This window comes from Pteronotus mesoamericanus, unplaced genomic scaffold (assembly GCF_021234165.1).
Source record: "Pteronotus mesoamericanus isolate MK-2021 breed Mesoamerican mustached bat unplaced genomic scaffold, CSHL_Meso_final contig_33, whole genome shotgun sequence".
In the NCBI taxonomy this organism is placed as follows: domain Eukaryota; kingdom Metazoa; phylum Chordata; class Mammalia; order Chiroptera; family Mormoopidae; genus Pteronotus; species Pteronotus mesoamericanus.
The window spans coordinates 610,197-623,182 of NW_026555135.1; the positions used below are offsets into that span (position 1 = coordinate 610,197).

General features: G+C 48.9%; 1 protein-coding gene across 3 annotated transcripts in view; it reads right to left on the reverse strand.

Moving 5' to 3' along the window:
* The window catches only part of CLPB (ClpB family mitochondrial disaggregase), a 142,600-nt gene that overhangs the window by 14,313 nt on the left and 115,301 nt on the right, over positions 1–12,986 (reverse strand). For all 3 annotated transcript variants that reach the window (XM_054576225.1, XM_054576224.1, XM_054576226.1), the window contains 3 exons: positions 11,664–11,778; positions 1,821–1,898; positions 606–661 (listed from right to left, as the gene is read on the reverse strand). In XM_054576225.1, coding sequence (XP_054432200.1) covers positions 606–661; positions 1,821–1,898; positions 11,664–11,778 — 249 coding nt within the window. The remainder of the gene's footprint in view (positions 1–605; positions 662–1,820; positions 1,899–11,663; positions 11,779–12,986) is intronic.

Consider the following 12,986-nt stretch of genomic DNA (forward strand, 5'->3'; position numbering starts at 1 on the left):
CTATGGAGAATCCAAAGCTCTGAGTCTGGGGAAAAGTGGCCTGTGACCACCCCACAGCTTAGACATAAGAAATGCTGTTTAAAAGCTCGTGTGGGATGGAAAGAAGTAATAAGACATCCTCTTGTTCCTACTTGTTTTCTCCTACAGGCCCCAAGACCCCCTCTGGCACGTCCTTGGTGTGCAGTAGTGGCATATTTTTAAAGCTGTTTCCTTCTCCAGACTCAGTGTCTCAGGGCAAGGAGGATGTCTGAATAAACATTTTTTAGGAACTAGTATAATACCAGGCACAGAGTAGATGCCTGAAAATATCATATGGATGAATCTTACTAGATTCTCCCAAGTGCCCCAAGAGTCAGGGCAGGGAAAGGTGCATTCTTCCTATTTCTTAGAAGAAGAAACTGAGGTACACAGAAGTTGGCTAACTTGTCCAAATTCCTGGGGCAAGTGGTGGCCAAACTGGGGCCACAGCTGAAGCCCGCTTCATGGGCCAGGGCTTATCTTTTTGATTGGCTATCGCCAGATTCAGGAAGCCTAGCAGTTTTTGGTCTAGCAGGAGTGTCGAGGTCTCAATGGCCCGAAGGTCAGGCCTAGGTCCCAGCCCTTACCTTTTTGGCATCTTTGTGCATATATTTGGCTGTCTGCTTGGCCAGCTCTGTTTTTCCTAGTAAGAAAAAAGGGAGAGGAATTGGGTTAGGCAGATAACTATCTCCTGGAATGAAAGAATATTAGAAATGCATGGACAGTGAAAATAATGTTTTGTGGATGGAAATGCTGAGTCCTGGAGAGGGTCAGCGACTCTTCCAAAGTCACTAAGCGAATTAAGGGTGAAGCTGGGACCAGAATCAAAGTCTGAATTGCATGGGGATTGAGGCTTTTTCTCTGTAGCAGCATCCCAAGAGTGGAGGTTAACTCAAAATCTAGAGCCAACTTGTCCTTTGAAGCTCAGCACAAACCTTGCCTCTCCAGGAGCACCCCGGCCCCGTGGCTCACTGTGCTGCATGCCTCCAGATACCTGTGATCTTGCCATCCAGCCAGGCCTGGAGCCGCAGACCAATTAGTCAGGGAGGTACCTCTTCTAGGCTTCATGGACTTTCTTGGTAATATAAAGAGGAAATGTCAATACCAAAGTGGCGGCTCTGAAGGGCCATTTGGTAAGAAGCCTTTGCAAGTCACTATGTAGTATAGGATGTCAAATTCTATAGTCTCATGTTGAGGTGGTGGAAACTTTTTTGGACCCCATACCTGAAGGAGAGGTAAGCCCATAAAAGTGCTAAAGGGGAAGAGGAGGCAACAAAATGCATGAAATTCCCCATCAGGACAATGGCAGGAGGTGGTGGAGCTGAGGGAGCCTGAGGGGATGAGAGTGCCTCAGTCCAACTGGCTAGAAAGACACCCAACCCATTTTACTGTAACCAATTTGCTATGCACCTAGCACTGTACTTGCCATCAGGGACCTTCCTGAGCTTCCTCGCAGGTTACGTCTCAGATTGTACTGAATAAGGCTGCTGTGTTGGGCAGTGGAGCTGATTTAATTGCACGCACAGGGCAGCCTCAGGGGATGCAGAGTGGCTGCACAGGGCTACTAGGCCCCGAAGGGCTCATCCTCCAGGTGAATTAGGCCCTGCACCCCCGCTTCCAGAGGGAGGGGTATCCTTCCAGCTATTCCTAACGTGTCAGATGATCCTTTTGCTGGCTCCACAATGTGGAGGCAGTTGTACTAGGAGCTGGAGCTGAACCAGAGGTGGGTAGCCTGACCACGGCCCACAGCAGCTGGGGCGCCCCCAGCTCTTCTTCCCCACTGACTGATCTGCTCCCATTACCTATTCCAGATGATCCTAGGAAGAGGAAGACCAGAGGGTGTTCTTCGTCATACCAGCCATTCTCCTTCCTCCGGATTGCTACAACCAACACACAAGACAGGGGACGGGGAGGGAGGCAGATAAATCAATGACACAAAAGGCAGGATAATTATCACTAAGTATACAATATGTTTTACTGCTCTGCGCCCACTCAAAGTCCTCACTACCATTAGTGCTGCCTAATCTGATTAGCTGGCAAGGCCCCTAGAGATACCTAATCAGGTTAGCATGGATTTGGAAAGCTGCCCAGAGCAGATTTCGGATAAAGTTTTCCAGGATGAGCACTCAGCGTTGCCAGGGAAACTGAAAGGCGGGTGGATGGTGAATGGAGGTGAAGGCAGTGGGGGGTTGGTGAAGGAGAATTCGAGAGGAACTTTAGCTCTTGGCTGGTTACCCATCTACTTACCCCTGGTGGGATACTCAGCCTGCCTCCCATGCCAATGGGAGAGGGAGAAGCCCACAGCAGGCCCCTGGGAATATGGAGTGTGAGCTCTAGACTCTTTAAGATTTGGGGAAACCAAGGTCTGGTCTGGAAATACAGTCAAGCACACTTTATGGAAGCCAGTCAAAGGTAGCATGGAGCTCAGGGCACAGAAGAGTGAGCCATTTGGTTAGCCTCTCCAATAACCATGGCCACTGGGTATGTGGGGGGAATGGGATAGATCTGTACCAGGTTCCTTAGGGGCGCAGCTCTGCTAGAATGAGACCTGACCTTTCCTCTTCAGGAGGAAGTGTATGAGCAAGGGCTGTGCTTTTAAGGTAAGGAAATTACATACCCAAGTACAGAGTGGGAGAATAAGACTCAGAAGCATCATTCAAGTATAAGAGCAGGAACAGAATGAGGCAGAACCATCAGAAAATGAACCATTTATTGCATGCTATCTCCTAGGCACAGTTGGAAAAATCACCAACATTTTATTACTTAGGACCTGCACATACATCTCAAAAGGGAAATCTCAGCTTCATTATTCTGAACAGGAAACTGAGGCAAGAGATGAGACATATGTAAATCACACAACTAGATTACTAGTTCACTGGTAGAGATGGTAGAATTGCTTCTCTCTCTAAACTGGCCTTTGTGTCACATATGGCTGCTTAAAAAAGTGAGTATCACTTTGGGTTGCATTAATGGTTACACGGCAGTCAGAAGCGGGAGGGGACAGAGTGCTGTGCAATGTCAAGGTCAGTTTGCAGTTGAAACAGCATGTATGGTCTGGTCCCCAGACAGGGGAAGATTAGCAAAGGGATATATGTCAGAGGACAAGGCCTGGAAATCAAGTCAACTGAGAAAGATTTGATGGTCTTAGGGATGTGTCTGCCACTCTGCAGGTAGAAAGTTCCTAAATACTATGCTGTGTGGTACGATCCATGTGGCTGGGATCCAAAGATCAGGCTGCACCCTGGCTGGGTAGCTCAGCTGGTTGGAGCATCGTACCAAGGTGCCAGGGTTGTAGGTTTGATCCTTGGTCAAAACACATACAAGAATCAACCAATGAATACATAAATAAGTGAAACAACAAACCAATGTTTCTATCTCAAAAATCAGTAAGTAAAAATTTTTAAAAATTATTAAAAAAAAAAAAAAAAAAGAAGAAGAGGCTACAGAGGCAAAGGCGTGCGTTTTTGGAGGCAGGACTGATGTATAACGGAGGCTGGGTAGGATCCGGAGAGGCAAAGGTGGCCAGTGTAACAGATTTGGAGAAACAGGAATGACCATGAGCAGTGGTGGGTAGGATCAGATTACAAAGGCCTCAAATACTAGGAGTTCAGGTCCATGTTGTGGTCTTTCTCACTGTAATCTCTAATTCTGCTAATTTAAGTACTTTCCAGTCCTGGCCTCAGCAGAAACAGATGGAAACTGCAACCTCATGGACACCATGACCTCGCAGTCACTCTGCCTGCCTGGGAGACACTCCCTGAAAATCCTGAGAGGGGCCTGAGAACATGCAGTCCAGCCTTCCCCCTGCGCTAGGTCCAAGGCATCTCCACACTAACTGGCCTGGTCCTCTGTAAGGCCTGGCTCTACAGGGAACCCAGGGGCCTCATAAGTACCTAAGGGCTGTGGATGACAGGAACAAGGCCAAGCCTGGCTGAGAGGGAGTCTGCGGCGTCCTGAGAGAAACAAGAACCCAGGGCTCGGGTATTTGGGGAGGTAGAGATAGTATAATGGCAGAGGCTAGACTTTTACGAATACTATGTATAGATGCCTGTTGAGAGTGATATTCTGAAAGGAGTCAAATTCTTCCTTAAGTTGGCTGAATTGAGAGTCTAGGTTGAAAGAAGCTGAGCATAAACTGGGTTCAGGCTTCATGGGGTATCTGGAAAGGGAGAAATGCCATGGTATCATTTAGGTAAGTGGCCTGAGTTGGGGATAAGGGACAGGGCTCCCCAGGTGTCATATACCTGAGGTGCTGATCTAGACTTCTCTTACAGGGAAGCTATCCAGCCCACCGAGAGCTGCATACTGCTGGGCGATGCAGTTCAAACACACCATGGAGAATGTGGAATTGGATTATGCCTGGGGCCATCTTTTTCTCCTTATTTTCTAATAATGCACCTGGGAGAAAGCTCTTTATAATTCCAGGCAGACTCCACTGCACAGCTGTCCCTGGTCAATTCTGCCAGACCCAGGGCATGAGTCTGGGGTGGGCTTGATCTGGGCCCCCCGTGAAACAGGCGAAATGCCAACCATTAAACAATTACAACTCTGGATATTTCTAATAATATCTGAAGAGAAAAACGGCCAAGCAGATGGTGTCCGACAGAATGAAAAATGGAAGCAGCTAGGAGGGACTGGGGAAGGTGGGCGCCGGGGGTGTGGTTGGCAGGGTGGCTGAGGACCAAGGCTGGGGACCTGGAGGGTCCTGTCAGGCCAGGGCAGGGTCTTGGACAGACAGAAACCTAAAGAGGCCCACATGGGATGTGGCCACAGGTACTGGTGCCCTCACTGTGAACCAGCAAAGGAAGCATCTTATTCTGCTAACACTTCATGATCTCTGAAGAACTTATGTAGACATAACTTCATTTGTACCTCCTTAGAAATCTATGAGGCAGGCAGGGCAGGGAACTTGATTCCTGCTCTATAGATGATGCAGCATGTACAAAGAAGTTAGGTAACTGGCTCAAGGTAACACAGGTAAATAAATAAAGACCCTGGGCTTTATACCCCAGCTATGGCTGGCTTTTGAGGAGCGGAGGGAAAGGAAGTCTGCTTGTCCCAGCATCTCCTCATACCCTTGCCTCACCTTGAAAACCGTCTGGCTCAAGCAGCCATTCAAAAACAGGGTCTTGAGAGCCCCTGTCCCCTGAACTATGCTCTTGGGCTCGAGGTGATGCCAGTGTCTACTTCATTGGCTGTTCTCATCCCTGCAAGTTCCAAGCAGGCTTGCCTGTTTCTCCACATGCGGGGCCAGTGCCAGTGCCTCCTTGCTGGGTCCCTCCCTTACCAGAGCACCTGGCCATGTCTACCACTACTGGACTATCTTAAAACTTACCTGCAACAACTATTTTTTTTTTGAGATTTTATTTATTTTTAGAGAGAGGGGAAGGGAGGAATAAAGAGAGGGACAGAAACATTGATGTGTGAGAGAAACATGCTCACTAACTGGGGACCAGGCCAGCAACCCAGGCATGTGCCCTGACCAGGAATTGAACTGGGGACTTTTTGCTTTGCAGAACGACGCTCAACCAACGGGGACACACTGGTCAGGACCCGCAGCAACCCTTTTTGATGAACTTCAGCAACCAACATTTACCCCATTATTCCCAGGGTCTGTTTTCTCTGGTCTGTGTTCACCTCTGGGGTGGTGAGGTGCAGAAAGTAGGAGTTACAGGATCTACTTTGGAGCCTTGCCCCTGCCACTTACTAACTGATTGACTTTTATTTCTTTTGAGCCCTGGTTTCTTCATCTATAAAATAGGAATACAATACAGGCTAAGTCAGCCCTGCACAAGATTAAAGGAGTTAATGGTTATGAAAGCATTCTGTAAGTTGCAAGAAGTGAAATAAGAATAAGAATAAAAATAATGGTAGTCACAGCAGCAGCAGTCATTTGGTATTTTACAGAATATCTCTTTCCTCCTTAATGATCCTGAGAAGCCGGTGTTATCTCCATTTTACAGAAGAGGAGAATGAGGTTCAGAGAGGGGCAGTATAAGCGGTTTCATCCGCCTGGGCCTTTGTGTCCGGGGGAGGGTGTGCTCCAATCTCACTGTGCATTCTGTGGGAGCAGGTGCCAGGAGTTCTAGTTTCAGAGGGGCCTGTGGGAATAGCCTAAGAGCCGTATAATGCTTGCTGACTAAATGAATTAATTCTCAGTCTTTCTGGAATCACGAGAAGGAAAGAACAGATACCTCCCATTTTACAGAGAAAAGTGAGGCCTGAACCTAAGAGTCTTTTATGGCTCCAAATGGTTACTACTACCCTAGTGTGAAAAAGTTTCTCTTCTCTTTTTAAATCTTCTCCAGGGAGCTTATCCGTTTGTTCAGCAAATAAGCTCTGTGTTGGGTGCTGGGGCACCTCCAAAAAATGCTTAAAATAAGGTCTGTATCTTTTAAAAGAATGTGGCTATGAAAACTGTGGGCTGCAAATAGGATGGAAGCACTGGGAGAAGTGTGGGAAGAGCCATTTGTGCCTGACTGCCGCCTGTGTCTGAACAGTGAGTGGGAGAGAGCCAGGCAGTCATCCCCGAAAGGAAGACCCAGCACGTACAAAATCAGAGCGAGGGGAAAAGAGCTGCTTCCTCCTTCTACCCCAGTGCCTCCGTCAGCTCAAGGCTCTGCGACAGTCTGGCTGGGCTGACTCCTTCCTGGTATGTTCTACGGATCTAATGTGGGAGGTTTTTTAAAACTAAACTGGTGTCCCATGCTTGTGGCATCTCCCAGGGGATCCAGTCCTGCAGAGGGACTCTCCTGGTTGAGAGTCACCTGAATGTCCATTAGCAATTTCCTGTCTACAGCTTGTATATTCAAGGAGCACAGCAAGTGCTCATGAAATGCCTGTGGACTGAGTGGATACAGGAGCCTCGAGTGTGGAGGGCAAGGAGAGAACAGTTAGTCTTTAAGGACTTATCTTTCTGAAGGCAGACTATTGCTACTTACTGAGTAGTCAATATGTTAAAAATGCAAGGAAAGCTTTTTGCTGAAACCACCCGTTTTGTGGGTATGTGCGTGTGTGCCCGTGTGCACTGCAGGTAGGCACTACTGCAGGGAAGAGCGACGCTGTTCCAGAAAGCGGTGGAGGCGAGAATCTGTGTTGAGGAGAAGCAGAGTATTAAATGGACTAAACTTCCTTCACTAACGTTCAACAGTATTTTACACATCTGTGTGCCCAATCTTGGGGAAACAGCTGAATGAGAGGTAGTAGCTGCTGACCTTTGGAGGGAGAAAGACATACAAACTGATGCCCTGTGGTAAGTGCAGTGATGAAAGGTGTCCACAGGAAGCCTTGGGTCTTGAGTGTCTTGGCAGGCCAGGGGAAGGGCAGGGCCGTCCAGGCAATGAGAACAGCAGGGGCAAAGGAGACACACGTGAAGCGGTGGGGTGTGCAGGCGGAAACACAAGCACTTCTCTATGTTAATCACTGTCACTCCACAACTCAGGAATGACTTGGATGTATTTCTCATATCAGAAACAGGACTCCAAGGGAGGTCCAGGAAGATGCGGGGCTTGGGAAGATGACAGTGTTGGATTAGTCAAAGAGGGAAGTGAAGCATGAGATAGAAGGGTATGTGCCCACTGTGTGGCACATAGCTGATGCTGAGAGTCTAAGTTCGGGCCTGGCCCCCGCAAGGAAGAGCTGTTGGGGTGGTAGAGCTTCCCCGACAAAGTTCAAGGGCTTCAAAGTCAACTGGGACCAGGTACAGCGGTTGTTGGGGACAGGCCCCCCATCAGAGGAAGCCACAGGGAAGCTTCCGGGTGTTTCGCTGACCTTCTGCTCAGAGGAGGTTACTCAGAGCATGTCTGGGGAACATCCTGTCCACCAAGGGATATGGGTGTTATAATGAACTGTTTGCCTACAGTCGCATTCCCAGTATGCTTGTGAACTACTAGAAAGCAGGCTTATAGCTTCTCTTTTCTCAGAGCACATCACAGAGATGGACAAGGGGCCATATCCAATTAATTAATTCAACAAACTGCACTAAGCATCTACTTTGAGCAGAGTGCTATGCCAGGAATTGGGAAAACAGAAACAATTCAGTCATGGTCTCTGTCTTCAGAAGTCTATAGTCTATTATTGTTCCTGAACTGAGTCAGGCTAAGTAAAAGCCAGCCAGAGTATGGGAGACAGGCAAGGGCTGGGGTGGGGAAAGGGCCAGAATAATAGGAATTCCAAACAGAGGGCAGTATCAACAAATAAAGGCAGGAGGTCAACCCAGCATGTGCAGGGAAGTAGAAGCAGCTGGTGTGGCTGGTGGCATCACCAGTGGACGCAGTGCAAAGTGCAGGGGAAGCAGCAAGGGTGGGCCTTATATGCTGGGCCTCGGCAGCAAGGGCCACTCAAGAATTTTAAACAGGGGAGTTTTTACAAAGCTCACTCCAGCTGGACAGAGGTGATTATACTGGAAGGAAAGGAGGTAGAGAGACCAGTTAGGAGGCTACCGTGTGCTTCAAAGGGCCTGAGCTGGAGCAGTGGTATTAAAAACACAGGGGAAAGGCCAGGTTTAAGACACATTTAAGACATAACAGGATAGAACTTGCTAAGGGGCTTTAAAGGGGGAGGAGGGAGGAAGCATCTCACTTTCTATTTAGGAGAGCAGGAATGGTGGTACTTTTACTGAGACAGGAACACAGGAGGTAGACAGGTTGGGGATGGGGGTGCGGAGCCTAGCTCTGAATGTGCTGAACAGACAGCTGGCTGCCCTTCTGAGGAGGACGGTGGGAAACAGAGGCTCTGAACTGCCCCGAGGTCTGCCCCACAGGGTAGGCGTCCACCTTCACCCCATGATGAAGAACAGCTCTGGGTTCTGGAAGGAAACTTGGCTTTCAGTGCCAAGGCTCTGGCTCATGGTATGTAGGTTGGCCCTGCTTTGACTCCGGTGACTCTTGAAGACCAGAGAGGACACCGGGGCCAGGGATGTGGGGCTGGTGCGTTATCTCCTCCATTTGTAAGGTGGTAACTGTGTACCAGGCTTGCTAGAAGCCCTGCAGCTGGGGATCACGCTGATAAATTCACTGTATTACTTTGCACAAATCAATATCCCAGCACTTACCAGGGTTTGATGTGACCGAAATTGGTTTCAGCCAATTCGAAAGGGTAATAAATGGCCATTTATCAAATCAATTCATTCTGCGGCACTTCTCTGGCTGCCCATCATCATGGTACCCCTGGGGTGGCAGAGACCACCCAGCCAGTCCCTAGCCCACATCTGACTCTAGCTCAGAGAACCCAGGAAGGCTGCTGACCCACAGAGTGCCTCAGGCTTCACCTGGGTGGGTAGCTGAACATTATCTAACCATTACCAGTGTGATCCCCAGCTGCAGGGCTCCTAGCAAGGTGCGCACATGGTTATTGCCTTATAAAGGAAGGCGATTATGTACCAACCACACACACACCCCAGATTTCAAAAGCCTCTGTCTTTTCTGGGTCACTGGAGCCATGGCAGGGTCAACCTACACACCGCAGGTCGAAGAGTAGGACCTTCTTGATCTGAGGCAGTTTGGGTGACAGAATGGAGCTTTGTACAGAAACACTCAGGGTAGACATTCAGCCCTTGGGAGGTGGGGAGCTGAATCATCTACTCCTGCTTGGGTCCATGCCAGGGGAGACAGATGGCTGGGGCAGTGGAGGTCTGTAGGACTAGGGACAGAGGCCAGCCTGGGGTGAGGACTAAGGATCAGTCCCAACTTGAAAGAAATTGCTGTGGGCCTAACCTAAAGAGCACAGTGGCCAAACCTAGACGGTAAACATCTTAAGGACAGGGGCTAGGTTTTATTCAGAGCTGTCTGGCACACACTGGAAAGGTCATGTGCTCTACAGTCAGGCAGCCTGTATCTGGCTCCCCAGTACACAGGGGAGGAACCTGATGCTCAAAGAAGGTAAGTGAACAGCCTGAATGGCACAGCTAGTAAGTGCTGACCTGCTACTTAAGCCCAGGTTGGTCAAATTCTCTCCATCTCAATGTCTGTCCTACCCCCTTTCCCCCTGCCCCCACAGCTCCTAGTTCTGAGAGCTACGTATCTTATGGGCTTGAGAAGCTGGCGAGAAGCAGGAGGTCAGAGGAGCAGGCAGCCTGCTGGGAAAGGGTCATGTAAGAAGCAGAGGAAAAACACTATGATGGCAGATGCAGTCCTGGCCCAAAATGGACAGGAGACTCCAGGAGGAGATGCTTGCTGTCTCAGGTCTCTGCCCAGGTAATCTGTATCTTGCATAGGCTACTCCTCTCTCCAACCCCCAAGAGCTCCCGGGGTCTCCCCTCCCTCCACTTAATACATGATGTTGGCAAATAAGTGGGAGGTTTCCACCTTCAAGGTGGTGGCTGAGGGTGGGTGTCTATATCTAGACCCAAAAGGGCAGCTTGGTGCGGTTTGGGCCTAAGTAGTTGGACCTTATATATTAAAAAATACTGTGCCAGGAGGTAGCCGGCTGACCTCTTGCTGGTGAGACAGCTCTGGTCATTAGGCTACTTTTATTTGTTGACGGGGTCAGGCCCTTGATGAAGGGCTCACAGCTGTCACATGAGTCCCAATGGTATATGTGAGGATGATGAAGATCAGGCTGGGTTTGGTGTATCACAGGGACAACCACTTTCATTTTTCCATTATTCCTCTAATTGGTTTCCTAGGGCTGAAAAATCCACCCCAGGATATCCCAGAGGGGCACCACAATTTCAGCCCGGTATCTCCTCTATCAGTGAGCAGAACCTGGTGTCGTCCTTGGCCATTGCTGAACTGCATCTGGTGTGACCAAATGCTTGGAGAGAAGAGGCAAGCAACACATGAGTGGGATTGACTGAGATAGAACAGAGGTTTTTAAACTTCAGCTGAGCATCCAAATCACCTGCAGGGCCTGTTAAAACATCGGTCGCTGGGCTCCATCCTCAGTTTCTGATTCCAGAAGTCTCGGGTGAGGCCTGCGATCTGCATTTCTAACAAGGTCCCAGAGGACGTTGATGATACTGATCCAGAGACCATGCTTTGAGAACCACAGGATTCCTCTGCCTTTGCTGTGTCTGCCTGAGGTCACCCCAAGGGAGCCATGTACCTGGGTCATTGAGGTTGGCATGGGCAGGAGAGGCATTAGGTTCCTGGATACACCAGTGGGCAGTATGGCTCCCAGGGGTCAAAGTATGGGACATAAGAACTTCTAGGGTGGAGGAAAAGGCACTCAAAACTTGTTCAGGACGTTTTCTCTAAAACTGAGCCAGCGGCAGAAGAAATTCTAGTTCTGGCTTAGCTCCTGCATTACCTGTTATGGATATGCTCCTGTTTCTCTCTGGGTCTTGGTTTCCCCACCTGAAAAGTAGGGACGTGGAAAACAGTGGACCAGGTAAAGGTAAGAATTAAATTGTAAATATAGGAAAAGCAGCCTTCAGAAACTATTTAAGTGCTCTGTGTCTCAGCTTCCTCATCTGTAAAATGGGGATTTAATAGTACCAAACTCAAAGGGTTGCTATAAAGATTAAACGACAGAGCATATGCAAAGAGCTTTGTCTTAATGCCTAATAGAAAGTACTCAACAGATGTTAAGCTGTAATACTATTAGCCACCGCCCCACAGTGCGGTGACAGTAGGATGTACACTTCACTGCAGCAGACCATGAGCTCCCCTGACCTTCTGGTGCTGGCTAGCACCTCACACACTCACCTGCACCCACTGTGGCGATGGCACTCTCCTGGCCAATGATGTGCTCCTTCAGCCGCTGCTCCAGTGGAAATCGGCGCCGCTCCTCAGCTTCACGCTTCCGCTGCTTCTCCTGATACTGCGGGGAGAGAGTGAAGGAGGCTCAGGAGTGCTGGCCCCAAAAGACTCCTAGTTCTATTCCATCCCCGATCCAGGGGATAAAACAGAGACCTGGCCCTCCAGGAATCTAGATGCACAGCTCTGGCTCATGACCGCTGCAGGCGCAGTCCTTCCTCTGTCCCCTCATTCCACCTGACACCCTATCTCCTTACCTCTGGTGGCCACTGTCCAGGGTCCTGGCTCATCCTACTAGTAAAATAAGTACTACTGCTTAATTAACCTTTGACTCTAAAGTCTGACAGAAGACCTGGGTTTGAATCCCAGTTATATCACTTACAAAATGTGCTTACTACCTGGAGCAAGTTGCTTCACCTCAGTTTTATCTATTAATCAGGGATTAAATATGATGATGTATAAAATGTGCCCAGCATCATGGCTAGCACGCAGAAGTGCTTTACAAATATAGGTTCCTTTTCCTTTCCATTTATTCTCTTGAAAATCTTTTTGGCTTTCAACCCAGGGCTATGAACATGCTCCATTTCAATGACGCTGCATTTCAATTAGACACAACTGTTCAGCAATCGCTATGTGCTGAGCCCTGTGCGCACTGGGAGGGATGGGAAGGTGGGGCGGGGAAAGTGAAGAGAACTGCGGTCTGCTTCCTGGGAGGTTCTGGTGATGCTGAGTGCCCAGCCTGTGCCGGCCCCGCTTCAGTAAAGGCAGGCACTCCTGAGCCTGGTCACACTGTGAGGAAGGAGGATGGCCAGGCCTTGCCATTAGGGAGCTCAAAGTCAGGCAGGGGATGTGAGGCAGGGTCTGTGCACAAATATTTTTCAGGCAGAATCAACCATTTTCCTCACAGTTCCAGAACATGCATGCCCATTTCTACCCTGTACCTATCACTACCACCACCACCCCCAAAAAACGCCCCTGATCTACTTGGAAACAATTTTGTTGCATGTTTATGAATATGTACGCTATTATCAACGATGAGCTCTTTGAGGGCAGGCACTGTTTTTTACTAACTGCTATTCCTAGCACAAATAGAGGCATCTGGTGAAAATGTCTGCAAAAATGAATTTGATGACAGATATAAAAAGGAATTAACAGATAGACTGGATGGTGTAGGAGTACAGAGAAGGAAAGGATACATAAAGTGTGGAACGTGTTAGGGGTGCTTTCTGGGAGATGGGATGCTTAAAGAAGCTGGAGTACTGGGCCAGGTGG